The sequence below is a fragment of the Sinocyclocheilus rhinocerous genome, unplaced genomic scaffold (genome assembly GCF_001515625.1).
Source record: "Sinocyclocheilus rhinocerous isolate Xijiao unplaced genomic scaffold, SAMN03320098_v1.1 scaffold1310, whole genome shotgun sequence".
Classification (NCBI taxonomy): Eukaryota; Metazoa; Chordata; class Actinopteri; order Cypriniformes; family Cyprinidae; genus Sinocyclocheilus; species Sinocyclocheilus rhinocerous.
Window position 1 is genome coordinate 666,876 of NW_015635534.1, and position 24,295 is coordinate 691,170.

The 24,295-nt window shown below is 38.9% G+C and overlaps 2 protein-coding genes across 4 annotated transcripts in view; both read left to right on the forward strand.

Annotated features, from left to right (window-relative positions):
• The window catches only part of slc25a23a (solute carrier family 25 member 23a), a 12,364-nt gene extending 9,031 nt beyond the window's left edge, over positions 1–3,333 (forward strand). For all 3 annotated transcript variants that reach the window (XM_016561598.1, XM_016561600.1, XM_016561599.1), the window contains exons 8-10: positions 263–430; positions 498–648; positions 2,447–3,333. In XM_016561598.1, the coding sequence (XP_016417084.1) occupies positions 263–430; positions 498–648; positions 2,447–2,628 (501 nt within the window). In that variant the 3' untranslated portion in view covers positions 2,629–3,333. The remainder of the gene's footprint in view (positions 1–262; positions 431–497; positions 649–2,446) is intronic.
• Positions 3,334–4,852: 1,519 nt separating this feature from the next.
• Positions 4,853–23,103, forward strand: LOC107747187 (far upstream element-binding protein 2-like). The gene is made up of 17 exons (XM_016561620.1): positions 4,853–5,047; positions 6,174–6,279; positions 6,366–6,419; positions 6,535–6,571; positions 6,926–6,984; positions 10,020–10,091; positions 10,185–10,242; positions 10,324–10,489; positions 11,180–11,278; positions 11,420–11,515; positions 11,597–11,635; positions 12,183–12,524; positions 13,655–13,776; positions 13,883–13,956; positions 19,615–19,815; positions 19,916–20,094; positions 22,681–23,103. Exons 1-17 carry the CDS (start codon positions 4,961–4,963, stop codon positions 22,687–22,689), a joined length of 1,800 nt encoding a protein of 599 aa, XP_016417106.1. The 5' UTR covers positions 4,853–4,960; the 3' UTR covers positions 22,690–23,103.
• Positions 23,104–24,295: the final 1,192 nt, after the last annotated feature.

Sequence of the window (24,295 nt, forward strand, 5' to 3'; positions counted from 1 at the left end):
TAATTTTTTATTTGATTATATTATAAAATGTAATTTTTTACCTGTGATGTAAATCAGAATTTTCAGCATCATTATACTGAGACAGTCTTCAGTGTCACATGATCCTTCAGAAATCAGTCTGATATGCTGATTTGCTGCTCAAGAAACATTTCTTATTATTGGCAATGTTGAAAACATTTTTTTTTGTGGGAACCGTGATTGTTTTAATGTCATGACTCTGCATTGATTTTCTCCGTTCCTGTCTGTCTCTGTCGTTCTGTAGGTGCTGAAGACTCGTCTTACTCTTCGTAAAACAGGCCAGTATTCGAGTGTGGCGGACTGCGCCAAGCAGATCCTGCAGAAGGAGGGCGTTCTGGCGTTTTATAAAGGATACCTGCCCAACATGCTAGGCATCATCCCGTATGCAGGCATAGACCTCGCCATCTACGAGGTGTGTGTGTGTGTGATGAGAAGGATTCCTTCATAAAGGCTCTCTCTCACGCTGTCTCCTCTCTCAGACGCTGAAGAACGGCTGGCTGCAGCGGCACGCGGAGGGCTCGCCCGACCCGGGCGTCCTGGTGCTGGTGGGCTGCGGCACTGTGTCCAGCACCTGCGGACAGCTGGCGTCCTACCCGCTCGCCCTCATCCGAACACGCATGCAGGCGCAGGGTGAGACACACACACAGAATCAGACGAGAGCTGTGCTTCCTTCCCAGACTACAAATGTTAACTTCTGTGGAAAAATGGATTATCACATAAAATATTTGAGAATAAAGCATAGTTTCCATCCTTAATGTTCATTTAATTAAAAAGTAAAAGATATATATATATATATATATATATATCTTACATTTATAAACTTTTTGATATTAATATTTTAAAAATTTACACTGACAATAATTAGTACATTGCCGTTCAAAACTTTGGGTTCAGTAATTTTTGAAAAACGTCTCTTCTGTTCACCAAGGCTGCATTTATTTGATGAAAAATTCACTCCGTTCCTGTCTGTCTCTGTCGTTCTGTAGGTGCTGAAGACTCGTCTTACTCTTCGTAAAACAGGCCAGTATTCGAGTGTGGCGGACTGCGCCAAGCAGATCCTGCAGAAGGAGGGCGTTCTGGCGTTTTATAAAGGATACCTGCCCAACATGCTAGGCATCATCCCGTATGCAGGCATAGACCTCGCCATCTACGAGGTGTGTGTGTGTGTGATGAGAAGGATTCCTTCATAAAGGCTCTCTCTCACGCTGTCTCCTCTCTCAGACGCTGAAGAACGGCTGGCTGCAGCGGCACGCGGAGGGCTCGCCCGACCCGGGCGTCCTGGTGCTGGTGGGCTGCGGCACTGTGTCCAGCACCTGCGGACAGCTGGCGTCCTACCCGCTCGCCCTCATCCGAACACGCATGCAGGCGCAGGGTGAGACACACACACAGAATCAGACGAGAGCTGTGCTTCCTTCCCAGGCTACAAATGTTAACTTATGTGGAAAAATTGATTATCACATAAAATATTTGAGAATAAAGCATAGTTTCCATCCTTAATGTTCAAAAGAACAAAACTGTCAATGTATAGGAAACCGGTGAAAAGTATCACCAATAAAATATTACGTTGCTGTTATTTTCCCCCCACATAGTTATTGAGTTGCGGCTCAAAGTGCGCAGACAAAATGCAATAAAAACACTGCTATGTTATCTTGCATTCAAACGCCTGATGTTTGGGAATGCAATCGTGTGAGACAGATGAGTTAGATTTTTTTGCACATTGAGGAATTTATTCAGTAAATGGATTTCTATCATAGTTCAAGTGCATGGCTTCTTATCAGATACACAATTATGCACCTCATTTGACCGCATACGTTTTTTTATGCACATTTCTACATTTATATCCAGTTTTTTAAAGTGATATCCCCGGATTCAGATAAGTGCTGTTATCCTTAACTAAAACTAAAACTGTAAACAAAAACATTTTCGTTACTTGAAATAAAATAAACATTAATTGAAATAAAATATAACATTATTTCAGCTACACTGAAAAACAATTGGTGTAGAAACAATTTTCATTCAGAAATTGCTAGTAAATTTTACAATCACAAAGAAATGGCAAGTAACACACTGAATTAAGCATTACATTTTTGAAAAACTGTAAAACATGCTCAAATAAGCTTTGTTTTATTATAACTTTGAAAAATCAGTTTTTACATTGTAGTTACCAAGGCAACATTTCTCATTTTGTTTCGTTAAACTTCAAGTACTCAAATAATTAAAACCAAAATTAAAAAACTATATAGACATATTTACAAAGACTAATAAGAATGACAAAATTACACAACTAAAATTGAAATCTACAAATAAAAACAATCGAAATACAAATAAAACTATAATAATATACTATTGATACTAAAATACCACTAATTCTGAAGGTTTATTGGTATCATAAGAAGTTAAGATACTATTTCCTCTTCTGGTTCCTCAGCGTCAGTGAAGGGAGCTCCTCAGTTGTCCATGTTGACCCTGTTCAGGAATATCGTGGCTCAGGAGGGTGTGGTGGGACTCTATCGAGGCATCGCTCCCAACTTCCTCAAGGTCATCCCGGCGGTCAGCATCTCCTACGTCGTCTACGAGCACATGAGGAAAGTACTGGGAGTGGGAACCTGAGAGAGAGAGAGAGAGAGAAAGAGAGACAGGTCATGTGTGTGTGTAGAAAAAATACAATCGAAGACTTGTTTATTTAAGCTATCACTGGAGTGATGTTCACCAAAAACATTGGATGTGAGGAAGAACGACAAACTGAGTCCAAACACTGAAATATGCAGAATCTAAGAGGTGCTGTTCTGACCCAATCCTGAATTACTGAGGTTCACGATGTGCTCTTCATGTGTGTTTGTTGGTCAACAGGGCCCTGATATTCAGGTATACAGGGTACGGCCCTCTGGATGCGGTAAAATGAACGACTGTGTGAGCATGTGCTGTACTATACTGTGTGTGTGTTTAACCCAGTGCACACTACTGAACTCCAAATGGGAATGGACAATAAACTAACTTCCTCCCTTTGAACTTATAGTACAATTGAAAGTGCCTCTGCTTCGAGAAACATGTATGTTTTATCTGTGGTCCAGTAATATGCCTCTTCTACTGTACTGAATCCCTGTGTGCTCCGAAATCACCATGCCAACCAATCAAGAGTTCTAGAATCCTCAACTGAAGATTCCGTAACTCAGATTGAATAGTTCACCCCAAAATGAAGATTAGCTAAATATGTACTCACATTCAAGCCCATCTAAGATGTAAATGGGTTTGTTTTTTCATGGGAACAGATTTGGAGAAATGTAGCATTGCATCACTTGCTCAGCAATGGATCCTCTGCAGTGAATGGGTGCCGTCAGAATGAGAGTCCAAACAGCTGATAAAAACATCACAATAATCCACACACCACTCCAGTCCTTCAGTTAATGTTTTGTGAAGAGAAAAGCTGCGTGTTTGTAAGAAACAAATCCATCATTAAAGCATTTTAAATTCAAACTCTTACTTCCAGCCAAAATATGACTCCATAATCCATAATACTGCTTTCTGCAGTGAAAAAGTCATCTCATCTGGTTCAGGAGATAAATATGCACAGATTTAGCAGCATTTGCAGGTTGACTCTTAACTTTTATAAATATCTCTTTGGATTTGAGACTTTAGTCTTTGCAACTTTACAGATCTTCTTTATGCACCAAGAGCTTGTACTCCAAAGAGAAAGGAAACATTGAAATCGCATCATATGACCTCTTTAAGGTTATGAATTTAGCTAGATACTAACACTAACAAGCAAACAGTAGATAAGTGGTATCGATACACACTTAATGACCCAACACTGGCATACTATCTTACTACAAACTCAGAAGTACTTTTACTCTGTACTTTGTACTTTCAGTGAGTAGTGTAGGTGTCTGAATTGGGACGCAGCCTTGGAGTTCAGTTTATATAGCTGTTATCCTCAATGCATGAGGTACTGTAGACTAGGGTTTGGAGCAGAAAGCCTTATGGGTGTTTGTTTTTGTGATTTTTGACTCACGGAGTGTATCCAATCAAGTGCTCTCAAGAACGACAATGTCCCTCCCACTTATTCAGGTATGACAGACACTGGCTATTTAAATAATAGTTATTTACTAAAATAATTATGCTATCTGCTTGCAATAAAAGCTAAATATTTGCCATGTTTACATCCATTCTGCAAAATTTACCCACAATTAGTGTGGGAAGTGTGAGAAAAAAACTGTTCAGATTTCGTTTGGGTCTCCTAATTTCTAGTGGTTTTGTATGCATACATTATTATTGTTCTTATTTTGATGTTAACGAAAAATCATGTATGGTCATTATATACTGTTGCTGTCCTTCCGTGTATTTTTCTTTGTAAGGAAACTAAAGTCTATTACTGAATGCATGTATGAGAATGTATGTAAATTAAATTAAATTAAACAGTTCAGAGTCTTTCTTGACGGTCTTTATCATCATTATAACACCAGCTCATCTCTCTGCTGTACGGAAACTGTATTTCACTAACCCATAAAAATGCCAAGAAAATGCATTGAGCATCAGAATAATATAACCGCCAAGGTTAAACGGTCCTAAAGAGCCTATACGCTGATCCAAACGTCCATCATTGCCTATCAGCGTTTTCTCGAACCTCATTGGGCTATTTCATGCGTTGCCCAGTGCTGATTGGCTCCCTCACACAGCGGCACGCTCTGTGCGTCGCGTTCGGTCATCCCTCACTCATTGGGTGAATGGTCCAATGCGCACGCTACGCCCGCCTCCAGCTGCCCTCTGATTGGTCCTCGCAACAGCCACTCATTAAGAACGCCTATAGGAGGCCGCTTTCAGACCCGCAGGCCTTTAGTCCCTCCTTCCATGCGTTTGTCTCGCTCGTCTTCCCGCGTCTGCGCACCTCCGCCAGGCCTAGATCTCCCCGCCGTCTCCCGCACACTTCACCCTCCGCACGGACAACATGTCTGAGTACAGCGCGATGCCGCCGCCCGGTGCCGGTGGATTCAAGAAAGACGCGTTCGCCGACGCGGTGCAGCGCGCGCGGCAGGTGAGAGATCCGCACTGCGGGCCGCGTTTGTGGGCCAGCGCGAGGGCCGCGGCACATGAGCCGGCGCGCGCCACAATCATCCGTTAGCACGAGCCGCGATCGCGTATGGTTTTGAACAATAGCAATATCTGGTTACTAGTTACCGTTACAAACGAATGCGGTACTATGGTACAGAAATGTTAGCACAGAATAGGTATTTAGCGCGGTATGTAGTGAATGATTATATTCACGTATCACAGTAACTTACTTACACTAGTCCACGGGGTAACGTTAACATGGCGCTGCCCTACCGCTGTAAATGTCCAATAAACATCGTATTACCATGGTATTTCTACCCCTTTTGTACCCTAACAAAAAGAACCACGGTACTACCATGCGTTTTAACATGTGTAAGGCTAGTAACGTTACCATGGTTTTATTGGGGTACACATGCTGTAAAACATGCTAGCATCGTGGTATCATGGTAAAAGCAGTGTTATTTAGGGTTATAGACTTAACTATATATGTGTATATATAATTTGTGGCCATTACTAGGGTAACTTACAGCAGTGGATTTAGATGATAGATATACAATGGTACTTTTCATATGCCGTTCTACAGAGTTTTGGACATTTATTTACCATGTTTTTACGTTGTTTTCTAAGGCATTTCAAAGAATACTATGGAAAGCAATAGTGTTTGTCCAAAAAAACAAAGCAGAATTAAGCCCTGTGTAACACTGATGGTGATAATAGGAAATATTTCTCAATCAGCAAATTAACATTTTAGCATGATTTCTGAAGGATCATGTGACACTGAAGACTGACGTAATGATGCTGAAAATTCAGCTTTGATCACAGCAAAAAATTACATTTAGCAATATAGTCACAGAAAAGCGTTATTTTAAGTAGTAATAAAATATCAAATTTTCTGTGTTTTTGATCAAATAATTGCAGCCTTGGTGAGTCAAGAGACTTCTTTGGAAGATCTGGAACAAAAAATCTTGCTGACCCTAAACTTTTGAACAGTAGTATCTATATATATTTCAATGCATAATTTTACAGGAAAATGTATAATGTGACTAGCAATTAATGGTAACTTCATACTGATTTTGCTGTATAAATGTGGTGTGTTTTGTGTTTTCCAGATCGCAGCAAAGATCGGCGGAGACGTCACAGGTCCCCCCATGAGCAATAACGGCGGAGCGGAGAGCTATGCCTTCGCGGCACAGAAGCGATCGCTGGAGGACGGAGGTACGGCGGCAGAGAGGCGCGCTCTGGATCTGTCCATCGGTCTCTCCTGAGATTGTTTTTGAGCTGTTCTTGTGTTTTCCCCTCAGATCAGCCTGAGTGTAAGAAGATGGCGTCTGACAGAGACAACGCTTCAGCACTGTGTACGTCTTTCTTTGCTTTTTTTGCTCATATGAACACACCGACTCACTTTTAGCTACTCAAAGCAAATGTCTGTGTATTTTTAGCGCAGTGATTTTATCCTTCTCTCATCCACAGCTATCGGAGCCCAGCTGGCTGCCCTTTCCCAGCAGAGGTAAGACAGTCCTCCTGTGCGCTCTGATCAGAGTCGTTAGACAGATCTCAGATCTGAGCGCTTGGGAAGGCAGGAATAACTACACAGGCCTGTATGATTAGGCTGGGTTGGGTTTCCGCTGACTCCATCAGACGTGTTAAGCCAAATACAGGGGTCTTGAGGTGCTCGTGTAAAAGTTGGACTATTTTAATGTGGTGTCTTCAAAACGTAACAAGATCTTAATGTATATCTTTTTTTACATGGATTCATATCAGTTTTTCTGAAAAGGCTTTCGGCCGCGAGTTAGTAAGACCTGAACGTATGTTTCTGCTAGTACTTTTCCTGACTGTTGTGTTTGTTTTTGTCTTTGTGTAGCGTACGTCCCTCGTCTCTCACAGAAGAGTACAGAGTCCCTGACGGCATGGTTGGGCTCAGTAAGTTCACATTACCCATCATGCACTGGTCCGTACTCTAGCTTTCCTGAGTGAATCTCAGTTGGGTAATATTTTTTGCCAAAATCAAAAGGAAGCAAAAATCTATATTTTCTGCAAGCTTTTTTCAAGATAAATTTAGATGTCTTTCCAAAAAAGTACACTTAGAAACTCCAAAAGGACACCAAAGAATTAGGGATGCTCCGATCCGCCTTTTTCGCCTCCGATACCTAGGGTTCGGTATTGGCCGATACCGATCGGATACCAGTGAAGTTTTTTCCCCTCATTTAAATAAATGTAGAATTTATATATCTCTGTGTGTGGAACAGATAATCATTCTTTCACAATCTACTAGATACAGACTACTTCATTATAAAGAAAAATAAAATAAATATGAAAAAATATAAGCCTATGTATATTTATAATCTGACAAAAATTTATCAAACTAGGTTAGTGGATAATTCGGTAGCAAAAGTTACTCTAAAAAAATCAGTGCACAATAATTTTAGAAATCCAAACATTTAGTGAAAAAACTATATTTTGTGGGGAACAAATAAAAGTGTTGCACTAAATATGGTAATACTATAAAATTAAAATACATTTCTTTTAAATGTATAGCATATTTTTTAATAAGGCAACAACATATGATAGATACGATAGGACAACAAATACAGTGCAGCAAGAACCGTTTTTATACGGTCAACCCTCAACGGACACCTTGGCAATTGAATTGCAATTGGCTAGTATATTTTTTTGTTTACTCGCCAGACTGAAATACTATATATATATACAGTGGGTACGGAAAGTATTCAGACCCCCTTAAATTTTTCACTCTTTGTTATATTGCAGCCATTTGCTAAAATCATTTAAGTTAATTTTTTTTCCTCATTCATGTACACACAGCACCCCATATTGACAGAAAAACACAGAATTGTTGACATCTTTGCAGATTTATTAAAAAAGAAAAACTGAAAAATGCTCAGTATTTAGTAGAAGCACCCTCTTGATCTAATACAGCCATGAGTCTTTTTGGGAAAGATGCAACAAGGTTATATCCACTGGATTTGGGGATCCTCTGCCATTCCTCCTTGCAAATCCTCTCCAGTTCTGTCAGGTTGGACGGTAAACGTTGGTGGACAGCCATTTTTAGGTCTCTCCAGAGATGCTCAATTGGGTTTAAGTCAGGGATCTGGCTGGGCCATTCATATGTGTACAGTGCAACAGCAAAGAGCTTTTTTTACATTTTAGAGAAACCAAGTTGCGATACCGTACAGGACCACATGGAGATGCCAAAAAACCCTAAACCAACCACCTGCTGACTGCATTTATCTACTACACTGCACGGATCCATTCAGAATAACTAAACACGGCAACATAAACATGACAAATCAAAACATTCGTGAATGTGTGTGGAAACAACATGAATGTACGGAAATGCCTGTGCATAAATACAATGTGCAATCAGTGCGTCAAGAGCACTCATACACGCATTATTATAATTAGTGGTCGACCGATATATCGCCAAAGCCGAAATATCGGCCGATATCTGCCATTTTTTCAAATATCGGCATTGGCTGATAAGTTTTTCTGTTTAGCCGACGTGTTCGAGGCGGGACTTTTATTTTGACGGCGCTGAGAGCGGCTGCGGCAGCGCCCGATCACACAGTGCTCACATTCTCCCTCTTGTTCGCTGTTGTCATTCAGTTCTGTCTAATAATCAGATAGAACTGTTAAACAAAGGAATTAAAATGTATACAAAAAAGCATTATAACGATTGCTTTAATATTATTAAAGGCAAACATTATAATACTTTCTCGTTTGCCGTTAGCATTCCACAAATACGCATTTATATAATTTATACAAATCTTTGAATGACTAATGAACATTTAATTTCACAAACCTTGCAGACTTAGTCGAATCTAGTTGAGATCTTGTCAAACTTCCCAGAATACTGAGTGCCCTGCTGGTTACAGTATTTACTTCCTTTTTAATGAGATTTTTATTAAATATTTATTTATATGTAAAATTACTTTTGTCTTCTAGAGTACAAGTATGTTTATTTTACACGTTTATTTTTTAATCCATTTTCAAATGTTTTCAAATTTCTTAAATATGAATTAAAATATTTATATCGGCCACACTGCTTAAGATATCGGCTGTCAAAAAACCAGTATCGGTCGACCACTAATTATAACTGACTCACGCGTGCTTACTGTACTGTACGACTCCTGTATGCCACCGCAGTCGTCGTTACCTTGATTGCAGTCTTCATCCATCAAAACTTTACTAGCGCGACTGGTTATCCAGTCGAGAAAACGTAGTTTGCGTCTCATCTGGTCATACAGCGGTGGGATGTGTTTAGAATACTTCACACAGCGCGACGTGCAAGAGCTTGCGCTCTTCAGAGACAATCACAGAATATGACCGAGCTCGTAAAAGCGAAACACACTGAAATGAATAATTAACTGAAAACGCAACACGAGTCTCTGTTCTCTCTGCAATCTCTGATGTAATCAGCCTGGTTTCCTTTATATTAGCGCTGTTTTGGACTGATTGTTTAAATGCATTCTCTTACTGGATCATTGGACTGAAAACTTTCTCAGAGTTTAGCGGCTTAAAATGATCTGATCACAAGCAGAGAAGCAAAATTGGGTTAAAGGGTTAGAATAGAAATTGTGCTTTAGTAATTTTGCGTTAATTGCATTAAATTATTTTAACGTGTTAAGGATTGTAAAATTAATCTCATGCGTTGTTGACAGCCCTAATATATATGTATATATATTTGTGTTTAATGTATATATGTACAATATTTAATATTTTTCTTATATTCTTGCTATATTATGTGTGTATTATATATTGCATAATTTAATTTGTGTGTATTTTCTAAATGTTTATTCACACATACAAAGTTTAGCGGGGTTGAAACGTGGATCTGAACGTGTTCTTTGAGATTCACCCTTCTACTGGAGGTTGACATGCTACAGTCTGTTTATTGTTATAATTATACACCCAGTGAATAATGTTGTGTCTGTTTATAGTCATTGGTCGGGGTGGAGAGCAGATCAGTAAGATCCAGCAGGAGTCTGGCTGTAAAGTTCAGATCGCTCCAGGTGAGTCAAGTGGGCTTTTCTCTCCTCTGTTTTTGATATTAGCGTGTTTAGAAGTATGAGGCGTGATGTAACATGTTGGTTTTGTGTGTTCAGACAGCGGCGGTCTTCCAGACAGGAGTGTCTCTCTCACCGGCGGCCCTGAAGCCATCCAGTATGTTTGCGCTTACTCACACGTTTAACTTCAGTGTGGATCTGTTTGATGTTGGTTTGACCTCTTGACCGGTTCATGCAGGAAGGCCAAAATGCTGCTGGATGACATCGTCTCTCGGGGGCGGGGCACTCCTCCCTCCTTCCACGAGTCAACCAATGGGAACGGCCACATGCAGGAAATGATCATTCCGCCAGGGAAAGCGGGTCTCATCATCGGCAAAGGAGGAGAGACCATTAAACAGCTGCAGGTAGAGTTTGTGCCCGTCTGTGAGTGCAGAGAGGCTTTTATCTAGAGCAGGGGTGTCAAACTCAATTCCTGGAGGGCCGGAGCCCTGCACAGTTTAGATTCAACCCTAATTAAACACACCTGATCCAACTAATCAAGTCCTCTAGGCTTATTTGAAAACTGCATGGTATGAGTGTTGGAGCAGGGTTGGAAACCCAAAACTCTGCAGGGCTCCGTCCCTCCAGGAATAGAGTTTGACACCCCTGCTCTTGAGGATTGTGGGTAGTTGGAGGGAAGTAGGGCTTTGTCACTTTTCTTTTTAAAGAAATTAATGCTTTTATTCTGCAAGGATGCATTAAATATTTATATTTTATAATGTTACACAAGATTTCTGTACCAAATAAATGCTGTTCTTTTGAACTTTCTATTTAAAGAAAAAACGTATCATAGTTTTCACAAATATTCAGCAGCACAACTGTTTTCAACATTGATAATAATCAGAAATGTTTCTTGAGCAGCAAATCAGCATATTAGAGTGATTTCTGAAGCATCATGTGACACTGAAGACTAGAGTAATGATGCTGAAAATTCAGCTTTGATTACAGGAATAAATTACATTTTAATATAAGACAATATATACTATACGAAATATATAAATTTTGAATGCTAATAGGCAGTTCTTAGTCATCTTCTCTACATGTTTGTGTTTCAGGAGCGCGCTGGCGTGAAGATGATTTTGATTCAGGACGCTTCTCAGGGGCCAAACATGGACAAACCTTTGCGCATCATTGGAGATCCTTACAAAGTCCAGGTGTGACCGTTTTCTCCATTTCTCCTCTCCCCTGTTACGGTTCCTTGTTTTGTTTGTTCTTCTCTTTTATGACCTGTTGTACCTCTAACAAGCCAGTTAAGATATTGGCGCTCAGGGTTGGTGTGTCATTTCTCTCTGTAGCAAGCGCGTGAAATGGTGCAGGAGATTCTGCGAGAGCGGGATCATCCCGGCTTCGACAGAAATGAGTACGGCTCTCAAATAGGTGGAGGAATGGAGGTGCGGCGTTGATTTAATCATTTACATTGCAGCTTGTTTTCCATTTGAAATGTGTGATGGCGTCTCATTCTGATTGGACAGGTGCCTGTTCCGCGTCACTCTGTGGTTTTTCGAAGTTCTGTTTGAATTCTGTTAGTAACATTTTTACTGAAAGTTATCTAACAGATTTTTTTGAATGTTTCACCTGGAATAATTTATTTTTCCAATTAAGTCAAATACTGAAATGAGAAATCTTATGTTTGTTATAAGGTGGTGAGTTGGCTGTCAGTTGTTTTTTTCCATTACTACAGCATGTTATTAATATTAGTTTCTTTTAAATTACATTGATCTTGTCGTGAAAATATACAAGTCATAGATGCTGGTATGTCAAACAAACAATTTTTTCTGTATGTATGATTTAATACTTACACACACACATATATATATATATATATATATATATATATATATGTGTATGTATCAATCAAATGAAGGCATAGAACATTGTATTTTAAGAGTAATTAAATTTTTATTCAAAGTGATGCACAACAGAGGTTTACTGATAATATTAAACATGGAGGAAATAAAGTTATGTTGCTTCAAGTTGTGGTGGTTTGGTAGTTTTTCTCAATTGAACTGATGAAATGCTGGTGAAGTGACTGTTTCACAGCTAGTTCTGTTTTTCTGACTGGATTCCATCTGTTTGGTTGCTTTGGGTAATCTCTGTTCTGTGCGTCAGGGTCCTCCGGGCACAGGCATGCCTCCGGGTGGGCGTGGCAGGGGGCGTGGTCCAGGCAACTGGGGCCCTCCTGGCAGCGAGATGACCTTTTCAATCCCCGCCCACAAATGCGGTCTGGTGATCGGCCGAGGCGGCGAGAACGTGAAGGCCATCAACCAGGAGACGGGCGCCTTCGTGGAGATCTCGCGCCAGCCTCCGCCCAACGGCGACCCCAACTTCAAAATGTTTATCATCCGGGGATCTCCTCAGCAGATCGACCACGCCAAACAGCTGATCGAGGACAAGATCGAGGTACCGTAAACACCGCTTCTGTGCGTTATCTTGGAGTTTGCTAGGGCTGTGTATCACCAGCAAAGATACGATATGTATCCCGATACAGGACTGCACTAAGGGGCTGTTTACACCTGGTCACTTCATGCGTTTTATCTAATCGGATGGCTATCCGATCGTGAAAAGACCAGGTGTAAATGCTCTCTGAAACTCATTTAAATCCAATCGCTCAAACCACTTCAGGAGGTGGTCTGGGCCGCGTTCCAGACAGGTAGTTGACCTCTGCATTATTAAGGGCCTCCATAACTGTACCACAGTATAACCATATAGGCAAAGGTAATGGCTAAACTGCAAGCTTACCAGTGTTTTCAGAAAGCCAGCACTGTTATCTCCACAGTGGAGAGAGAGCGTGTACTCATGGTTGCCAGGTTGACAAAAATAAGTATCACACTTGGCAGATAATTGCGTACTGTGTAAGGGCTGGATACAGCTTCACACTTGCAAAGACCTGAGATGACCGAACACCCGAGAAGAGATGATGCCAATCCTCAGACAACCTACAAAACTACTAAATTTTGCTATAAGTTTGATCGCAACATATAATCATTGCTGTTAGTGTTCACCATCTGTTTGATTAAAGTGCATGTCATTAACTAACTGCTTGATTTTTACCGTACATTTCTGCCATATGAACATCAACTCGAGATCGTCACCACTGATAAGCTACTACTAAATATAATGTAGAAACTTAAATTTTCTGTAAAGCTGCTTTGCAACGATTTGCATCGTGAAAAGCGCTATACAAATAAACTTGAGTTGAATGGAAGCTTAGTTTCGGGGATTACGTCTCTTCATATCAGGCAACCCAGTTGTGTTCCTCTTAAAGCCAGATTAAATTTAGTTGTAGTCTATATATTATACTCTATTCATTATTTTTTTTAGAGACTTTGCACTTTTAGAGACCTTACACCGTTTTAAACACTGTTCTTGTATTCAAATTAAGCGCGGTCCACTGCTGTGCACATGCTGTGATATCGATACTTGGACTGCTGTATTGATACTCGTATCGTCAAATCTCTGTGACGATACATCGTCGTATTGAACACAGCCCTAGTGTTTGCTGGCTTTAACTGGTCTGCTTCTCCTCGTAGGGTCCCCTGTGCCCTGTTGGACCTGGACCTGGACCTGGACCGGGTGGACCGGGCCCCGCTGGACCCATGGGCCCCTACAACCCGAACCCGTACCAGCCCGGACCCCCTGGTGGACCGCCACAGTTAGTACTACTTTAATGGCAAATCAGCTTCAGGGAAAGGGTTGATGTTTGGCTTTCCAGGTTTAGTTTGCACATGCTCACAGTGGTTCTCTCTCTGTGTCTCCAGCGGTGGTCCTCCTGGCGGTCAGTATCCTCAGGGCTGGGGAAACACATACCAGCAGTGGCAGCCACATGATCCCAGTGAGTCGTTTTGTACTGACGCTTTCAGTGTTTGTGTGTTAAAGTCTTGATAGGATTCTAGCACGTAATGAAACTAATTGAGTGCCTTATGCTACTAGAGTCACATGTCTGTTCAAGTTCTCATGCTCGGGTCACATTGCATTTAAAGTCATGGATTTTTTTTTAATTTTAACTTTAAATTATAGTAATAAATTGATTCCAATTTGTAAAATAGTCAAACTGTATTTTGTGAAGTACTACCATTATACAGGTATTTAAAAAAATACTTTATTTAATAATTTAATAATACTATTTAAAGTTGAGGTCAGTAGTTTTTTTTAAATTTTTTTTTTTATGTTTTTGAAAAAAAGTGTCTTCTGCTCACCAAGCAGGGCTCCAGACAAAAAAAATCGAGTAAGGAGCCATTGGCTCCTATAAGAAACAAACTTGGGCGTCAAATTATTGTTTTAGGTGCCACAGACGTAATTTAACATTTCAATCATACTGTCATGTTTGTCTCATCTTTTCTTGAATTTATCAGCATTTTAATCCATCTTGTCGATCACCTGGGAACTAAGGTTCACTTAAAGTGGGAACTAAACGTCTTTTCAACTTGAAATATACAGTCACAAAGAACTGTTTATTACACAGAATCTGTACCAATATCATGGACCATAAGCATCACTTGGCCATTGAGTGTACACTTAAGTAATTGCAATTTAATCAATTTAAGTTAGTCCAACCTAAAATAAAAAGTGAACACAACACATTTTCAAACTGGTATTTGCCAGTGTAACTCAGAATTGTCAAGTTCACTTAACTTATTTCTTTCATTATGCATGAAGTTTATTTACTTTAAGGCAACAGGTTTCCTCAATTTTTTAAAAGCAAAGTCAACTGATCGCTTTTTACAGTGTAGTTTGGGCTCCTCAATGCATCCAATAGAAATGTTGTCATGTCTTTCACACATCCAGTCGGTTTTTCTTCATTAGTAACATGCAATTTTATAGGACATTGAATTTTATCTTTAGCTTGCATTCTTGCATTTCTTATATTGACAACAGGTTAAGTAAAACTATTAATATGCAATAGTGTCTAAATATAGCAAAATGCTCTTCTTTATAGTTATTTTTCTAGCTGACTGATGAGCTTACGGACACCGAATGGTTATTCTGAGGTAAATGTGTTACGTGGCAATGTTTACAAGCTTTACACGTTTTGCGCAGTTTGAAACACCGAATGAGCGATTGCATGAGACATTTCAGTAAGTTGTACTGTAGGCTCTCATAAAATTAGCCTACCTTTTGATGTTGATTCATGTTCGTTTCGTACAAGTAGAGAAAGTTATAATGGGTTCACTTGCTGCTTGAACTGAGGGCACTAAAGCGATCGCGCCTGTCGCATTAAAGAGCGCCAAAACTGTATTTATTAATTTCGTTATGAATTTGACTTTTAAAGCTGATACTTTATTAAAAAAAGTAACAGCACTACGTTTTTTGCGATTACTGGACTGCAAGTGCTCTACAAATAGGCTAATATGAAGTTCACGCATTAACAGAACACCGCATATAGACTAATATCTTGATAAGAAGCCATATTAGTAATGATTATAAACGAGAATTGTTAATGATATTGCCAGTATCCACACAGCTGACAGCTTTACCTGTTGTAGTTTGTTCAAGTTGTGCACGAAATAGACATTGCTTTTGTGCACTTTTACTTGCATGTCTCTGTCATTTCGATCTCTCTCGTGCTGCGTTTAGCAGGTGTGCTGCAGAGATGACGACTGTTTGAAACTGGGTTTTTTTTTTTTTCACAAACTTTGATGCACATCGTCTCAGTTTAATATGTGAACAAAACATATGATCGCAAAACAATCAGGAAAACTAAGTCATAACATGCAAAATGTATATAGTTGCCAGTGGTGACCTAAGCAAAAACGTAACTCAGAAATTAATATTTTGGTTGCAAATGCGACCATTTTAGTCGCAGTCTGGAGCCCTGCCAAGGTTGCATTTGATCAAAAATACTGTTTAAAAAAAACAACAACAAAAAACTAGTGCTGTCAAACGATTAATCGCATCCAAAATTAAACGTTTTTGTTTGCCTAATGTATACTGTGTATATTTATGTGTATATGAATACATGCACGAATATATTTTGAAAATATTTACATGCATATATTTATTTATATAATTTATATATATATATATATTTAATAGTAACAGCACTAAGTTTTTTGCGATTACTGGACTGCAAGTGCTCTACAAATAGGCTAATATGAAGTTCATGCATTAACAGAACACCGCATATAGACTAATATCTTGATAAGAAGCCATATTAGTAATGATTATAAACGAGAATTGTTAATGATATTGCCAGTATCCACACAGCTGACAGCTTTACCTGTTGTAGTTTGTTCAAGTTGTGCACGAAATAGACATTGCTTTTGTGCACTTTTACTTGCATGTCTCTGTCATTTCGATCTCTCTCGTGCTGCGTTTAGCAGGTGTGCTGCAGAGATGACGACTGTTTGAAACTGGGTTTTTTTTTTTTTCACAAACTTTGATGCACATCGTCTCAGTTTAATATGTGAACAAAACATATGATCGCAAAACAATCAGGAAAACTAAGTCATAACATGCAAAATGTATATAGTTGCCAGTGGTGACCTAAGCAAAAACGTAACTCAGAAATTAATATTTTGGTTGCAAATGCGACCATTTTAGTCGCAGTCTGGAGCCCTGCCAAGGTTGCATTTGATCAAAAATACTGTTTAAAAAAAACAACAACAAAAAACTAGTGCTGTCAAACGATTAATCGCATCCAAAATTAAACGTTTTTGTTTGCCTAATGTATACTGTGTATATTTATGTGTATATGAATACATGCACGAATATATTTTGAAAATATTTACATGCATATATTTATTTATATAATTTATATATATATATATATTTAATATAAACAACATTTGCCTCTTAAATATATATACGTGCATGTGTGTGTATTTGTATATAAATAATAAATATACACAGTACATACTAGGGATGGGTACCGAGAACCGTTTTTTTTTTTGGGACTGGTACGTAATTGGCTCAATACCGGACTACCGATAAGCCTCAGGACAAATGATACCATTATCGATACTTGCGTAGTTTTGTTTATCTCCGTATGCTTCAATGTTAACAACGAATTAGAAGCTGGTGCTTATCATTTCCCTTCACTGAATGATGTGGCCGAGGTTTGCTCGATGTGCGTGTGATGTCCATGCGCATGTGTGGTGTGTGTTTGCGTGCAATCAGTCATCGCGTCAAGAGTGAAACGTTTGAAAGTGTGGGCTCATGTTACAAAACTAAGCAACACCAGTGTCCGATGCAATATATGCAGTAGTGTAATAGTGAACAAAAGAGGTAACACTAGTAATATAATGAAACATTTACTAACAAAATACAACATCTACCTCAAGCAATGCACTGTATTAGGCCATGTCTCCCGGCTCCAACTGCAACTCGCGAGACACATTCACATCAAATGTTGATTCGGTAGAGTTACACTCACGAGACACTGCACTTATTTGCAATCACAAAAGTACATTATTTGCGTGTAAAGCCTTGCCGGTTAAACTTTCATTTGCGTGCTGCTAACGTGCTTATTCAGAGCGCGTAACGGTTACACCCGAAGCGTCCGTACACTAAAAGGCCGGTCAAACTGCACCTGATTACTTTATCGTTTGATTGCGCTAATACTGTCAAAAACACACAAGGTTTACATATACACAGCTATGTCTAAAGTAAACATTTGAGAGAAAAACATGTATGCGGCTCTTAAAGGGACAGTAGCTACTAAACATGCTGCCGATTGTGATTAAAGGGATAGTTCACCCACAAATTTAATTTGTCATAATTTATGACCCAAAGTCATGTTGTACCAGACCCGTATTAATTTGTATTCTTGTGCTGAACACAAGATATTTTGAAGAATGTGGGTAACCAAACAGTTGCTGGTCCCCACTGACTTTAATAGTAGGAAAAAACAAATATGAAAGTCACTGGGGACCAGCAACTGTTTAGTTTGCCACATTCTTCAAAATAACTTTTTATGTTCAACAGAAAAAAGAAACCCATTCAGGTTTAAAACAACTTGAGAGTGAGTAAATGACACAATTTTCATTTTTGGGTGAACTATTCCTTTAATGTTAATAAAATAAAACACAAAGAGAAAAATAACTTGCTGCTCTTGACTGAAGAACTTTAATACAGTTGCTAAAGTTCAGTAATTAATTTTCAACATCTTTTCACTTCGTATCTTTTTGCACCAAATAGTATCGATAACGGTATCGATAAGTACCGGTATCGATAAAATGTAAACGATACCCATCCCTAGTATACACACACATATTATGTAAACAAACTTTTAATTAGGATGTGATTAATTGCGATTAATCGTTTGACAGCACTAAAAAAAAATTGTAGTATTTTGAACTCCTTTCTATTGAAATATATTTTAAAATGTAATGAATTCCTGTGATCAACGCTGAATTTTCAGAACAGCTGTTTAAGGCTGGCCGCACACTAGACCATTTTAAACCCGATTTTCATCCCCGAACGATCGGAGGGTGTGGCCCAATTCGAGGCTTGTCGCAAACGTTTTTTTGGTCCAAAAAATCGTCTATTGTGTGGTGTCATTACAATTATTTATCTGCTCCCAATCGAGACGGAGCGTCGGCGAACTCAAATCGTGAATATCAAACATGTTTGATATTTATGACACTTGCTCGGGCTGCCTCTGACGTGATAGCCGCTGATAGTCAATGAGAGCGAGCAAGCGTCACCTACCAGATGTTGCGTGCTTCTGTAGCTGAAATGTGGCAGCCACAAACATGCCATAAAAGCAGAGTACTGAGAACATCACCCATATTCGTTGTTATACTGTGTTTTTTCACTGTCAAACAGAACGTGCGCCAGGAGAACCAGCTGACAATGTTGATTGTCCTTTATTTGTTTTTCTTCTCTAGTCACGTTTGGTCTCGCGAGTCTCAGTGGGATCACGTGTCACTGTGAAATCGTTCCTACTATCGACAAGTGTGTGTGGTCTTACGGTCTGGTCGAATCGTCTACTGTGTGCGTTCAGAGGATTATAAGGCTAAAAATCGGTTGAACTGTCTTCATGTCTGTGGTCTCCCATAATTTTAAAATTGTTTAAGATTTGAAAATCGTCTAGTGTGCGGCCAGCCTAAAGCAGTTGTGCGGCCAGCCTAAAGCAGTTGTGCTGCCGCTTTTTTTTGGAAACCGTGATTTATTTAAAATGGAAATCTTTTGTAAAATATTAACTAAATTAAAACATAACTATTTCAGCCAGTTGCCAAAGCAATGTTGTCATTTTAATTTAACTCAAAGTACTACAATATCTAAAGAAACTAAAACCAATAAATAAAAATTGCTGAAAACTACTAAATATTTTACTAAATATTAATTTCTCTAAAAAAAAAAAATAAAAAAAATAACTGTCCCCAAGCTTTTTAACTTAAAAAAAAAAATGGGTGAATGGTTCCTTTTAAATTGAGTGATTTTATTTGAATTAGCAACTTACAGAGACGAGCAGAGCCTCAGGATAAACGAGATCAAATTAATGCTGAGTATCTGAAGTATAAAGGGGATTTCTGTCTGTTTCTCTCAGCTAAAGCAGCAGCGGATCATAACGCGGCGTGGGCGGCTTATTACGCACAGTACTACCAGCAGCCCGGAGGGGCCGCCATGCCCGGACAGGCGCCTGCGGCCCAACCAACCGCTCCCGCTCCTGCTGACCAGAGCCAAGCTGTTCCTGGAGCCGCCCAGCCTGACTACACCAAGGCCTGGGAGGAGTACTACAAAAAGATGGGTACGAGCGCTCATTCCTCATTGTGTTTGTTAAATAGTAGAGAAATGCATGTGAATGAATGTGCTGGCAGATCAGTGTTTTGATGCTGAGACTCTATCAGCTGCAGCAGGAGGAGGCGCTGCTCCCGCCGCAGGAGGAGCTCAAGCCCCGGGAGCTGCAGCAGCGGGACAGACGGACTACAGCGCTGCATGGGCCGAATACTACAGACAGCAGGCTGCTTATTACGGACAGACGGGACAGGCCGCGGGACAGCCGGGCGCCACACCACAGGGCCAGCAGGTACACACACACACACACACACACACACACACTAATCACAGGTTTATATGTGTCTGAACAGCCTTTGATGGCATGTAGATTGCATGATTACTCTACTTCTTACATCTAATCTTCAAAGTAATCATTTAACTAGTTTAAAGTTGTTTGACATTTTACCTGACAAATATTTGTTTTTGATGCTGAAGGTGAAATTAGAGCCATTTAGTCACACTATTAAAAGGGGTCATGATGGATTTTTTTATATATATATATGTTCCTTGAGGTTTACATGTGTTAATGAAGCTTTTTGCACAAAAAAGCAAGTGTGGACAAATGATTTTCAACCCTCATTTTGAATCTCTATCTACAATGACCTGTTTTTAAGAGGTGTGTCCTTTAAGGCTTGTCAGTAATCGGCCACTGTTATGATTGGCCAACGTCATTGCATAGGAAACGGTATCAACACCCCGTTGCTATTGCTTGTTTTGAGTGTTTTGACTAGTGATCGACCAATATTGATTTTTTTTTCATAAACATGCAAATAACTGGTATCGTATCGGTTATGTAACCGATATGCAGAACCGATATTTATTTACTGTTATAAAGTAAATAAATGACTGAGTGAAGTAAGAACATATTTCACTTTGGTTTTTCCTGTTTTCAGTTTTTTTAAGTGTTGAAAATTAGCAGTCTTTCATGTTAAATTTAATCTTCATATTACAATAAAAAAACATTGTTAATCTTAGTGTTGCTGCTGTTTTTCATAAATAAAATAAGCAAAATAAATGTAGAATGTCTAATGTTTTCAAATGGAGAAAATAAATAAAGGACAGGAGTCATATCAACTTCATTTTAAACTACAGTTTTAGTAGGTTTATAAGCTGTTTAATAGCTACAGAGTCAAGAATAATTCACTGAATAATATTCTCTGGAATATTGGAATATAACAAACAAAACATCATATTTTATTGCATTTCTCAATCTAGAAGGACAAAAACATTATTAATAATTCTGATAACATTCCGGTTATGAAATGCCTGCTAACAGCACGGTTTATCTATGCATTTACACAGAACTATACTCAAACTGCGATCGCTCGTGGAGATAATTAATTTCCATAGAGTTGTATTTATTTAGATGTTTATTAGCGAAATAATGATTATATAGTAAATGTTAATACAATTTAGGGTGTTTTAAACAAGTGAATCTTGTTAAAAGTTCCATGCGGTGGCCGTGCTGGAGCATTTCCTGAGCATCAACCCGGTGAGTGAACGGCGATATGAAATGAGACTTCACGAGACTAATGATGAGCAAATATACAACAGAGAGACATGCGCTCATTCATGGCTGTATTATTTAACTCATGCAAAGTTGCGTCTTTATTGGGAGAGGATCTTGACGGATTATCTACATGACTCCGTGAGTTGGTCTCTATTTCTTAAATGCCTGATATGTAGTTTATGCAGCTTGGCTCTATGTAATGCATCTAATTTGTGCATAAATGGCTATGTTAAATAAAGTTTACTAACTACAGCAAATCAAGTACCTGCATGCCGTTGTTGTCTCGTCTCCCCTCAGACGCGCTGCAATGGCGATCCTGCGCGCAATTCTCAAAACACCCACAAGATGGCGGCGTTTATCGGTGAATCCGATATTACAAAACCGATATCCGATTATGGTAAAAATGCTTAAATATCGGGAAAAATCTTGGCAAATCGATATATCGGTAGATCTCTAGTTTTGACAATATAATCAAAAAAATTAAATAAAACCGTCATTTCCAGACAAAGCATTATGAAATCATTTACTTATGGTTTGTGTTGCAGCTGCAGTCAGATCTAGTTCATCTGCTTCATCTTTCAACAATTTTTTTCCTTGTGAACTCTCCATGACACTGTGCCTCGTTTACAAAACAAAACAACATGATCCGGGGTGGCAGTAAAAATAAACTATCCACTTGTTCCTTACACTGGGATCCTTCTGATATCTGTACATAGACGCGAACCAGCTGTTTAAACCAAACAAAGTGAACATTCTTTCACTGCATTTGTCTGATTGACGACTGTGGATACAGTATACAGATGAGCGTTGACTTCCTGACAGTGTAGACAAGACAGCGGCAGTGATTGTCATTTCGATTTGCTTTTGACCGGATGCCACACTGATTAAGCATGATCGAGAGGCAGCCGTTAGCAACTGAAGGAAGGTGGCTCTGGAGGAGGCAGTGTTTATGCAGAGCTAGGAGCTTGATTAAATGCTTTGTTTATGAGTAATGAGGAGGATGTTTTAAGCTATGAAACTAGCAGGTTGTTTTAATGGTACGAAGACCTCTTGTATGCCAAAAGATCAAGGCAAATTTGATTTCTCATGTCATGACCCCTTTAAAGTTTGTTTGCCAACTTAAAATTCATACTATTTAATTTCTATAAAATTAATGGAATGTTTCATATTGAGTTTTATTTCTTTTGTTAATTATGCATATACACACACCATTCAATAGAATATCTGTTAATTATAATTATAAACAAAATGATACATGCAGAAGTTCAGTGGCTATAGTTTTGTTTCTACATGCAGTGATGCCGGTGACTTCTCGTCTCTCCGCAGGCGCAGTGAAGTGACTGTTGTTGAGCTCTCGTCCGTCTGGCTCCTTCCCTCCATCCTCTCACTCTCCTCTGACAAAAGGACTTCTGCTCTTCCCTCTTCCTTTTCTTTCTCGTGTCCAGCTGAAAAGCTCTGTGACTCTCTTTCTCCTCTGAAGCCGGATTTCTGTCTTTATGAAACGTTACGGCTTCAAACGCTCTTGTTTCTCCTCCTGGTTTTTGCTGGATCCACAAGCGCTGATGGACTAAACTCAAACTCTGCCTTCCCCTCAACAAACGCTTCATCCCTCCTCTTCCTCTCATCAGTGTGACTCATGGCCAGGAGACACAAGGGAATGCTTCTTCTAACTTCCTCACATGAGCGTGCACTTCCTGTTTTTGCATTAAAAAAATTTTTTTTTTTTTTTTGAGGAAATCGGCCCATTTAGAGAATCTTCAGGTGTTAATAACTACTACTGTGTTTCAAACTCAATGAGTAACCATGTCTTTTTTTTTTAATGCCTTTTTGCTTTTAGTCCTTTTAAGTTGATTTTGAGCTGGAACATTCCCATTGTTTAACGTGTTCTTTCTTTCTATTCATTTAGTGAGTTTTTTTTTTGTGATTAATTTTTTTCCTGTGATATCAAATGGGGTTTCAGTCTCTGTGTGAGGGAAATCGGTCCATTTAGAGAATCTTCAGGTGTTAATAACTACTACTGTGTTTCAAACTCAATGAGTAACCATGTCTTTTTTTTTTAATGCCTTTTTGCTTTTAGTCCTTTTAAGTTGATTTTGAGCTGGAACATTCCCATTGTTTAACGTGTTCTTTCTTTCTATTCATTTAGTGAGTTTTTTTTTTGTGATTAATTTTTTTCCTGTGATATCAAATGGGGTTTCAGTCTCTGTGTGAGTGTGTGTCTCGTGTGTGTGTGTGTGTGTGTGCGCGAGTGTGTTCCGATACTGAAGCAGTGTTGCTCCTCACTCTGTGAAAAGAGGGTTTCTTTTTTTTCCCCCAAGTTATTGAAAGTCATGATGTTATAAATATATAAATTGTATGCTTTTTTTTTTACTGCTTGTTTTTAAAAACTACAAAATAAACATTACAAAATCCTCATCTGATCACATGACCAGTGTTCAGTCTGAAAGTGTTTGTTGACGGTCTAGGTTTTGAAAGGCAAGCATCACCATTACTTTTGCTCATTCTGGTTGGTAACTAAAAGAGCCGCCCAAACATTTCTCTATAAAGGGACAAAAACTTTAAGGGTTATGGGATGAAAGTAAATATTACAATATCTAACTTTTTTCTCTTATTTGTGATATTCTTTATCAAATTCCCTTTTCTGCATTCTAATGCCAAAAAAAGTTAAAAGATTGATTTGAAATGAAAATGTGCTTCAATGGCATTCTATTTCTTTTTTTGGTAACACTTTAGAATAGGGAACACTTACTCACTAACTACGATTTTTCCCTCAAATTCCTAATTTGCTGCTTATTAACAGTAAGGTAGTTGTTAAGTTTAGGTATTGGGTAGGATTAGGGTTGTAGAATAAGGCATTAAAATGTGCTTAATTATTACTAATAAATGGCTAATATTGTAGTAATATGCATGCTAATAAGCAACTAGTTAAGAGACCCTAAAA

Excerpts from the sequence above, each read along its gene's own strand:
- LOC107747187 (XM_016561620.1), top strand. The coding sequence starts at position 4,961 with ATGTCTGAGTACAGCGCGATGCCGCCGCCCGGTGCCGGTGGATTCAAG. Across the intron at positions 10,092-10,184 it reads TAAAGTTCAGATCGCTCCAG|ACAGCGGCGGTCTTCCAGAC; the intron begins GTGAGTCAAGTG and ends TTGTGTGTTCAG. Across the intron at positions 11,636-12,182 it reads CTGTGGTTTTTCGAAGTTCT|CTGGATTCCATCTGTTTGGT; the intron begins GTTTGAATTCTG and ends CTGTTTTTCTGA.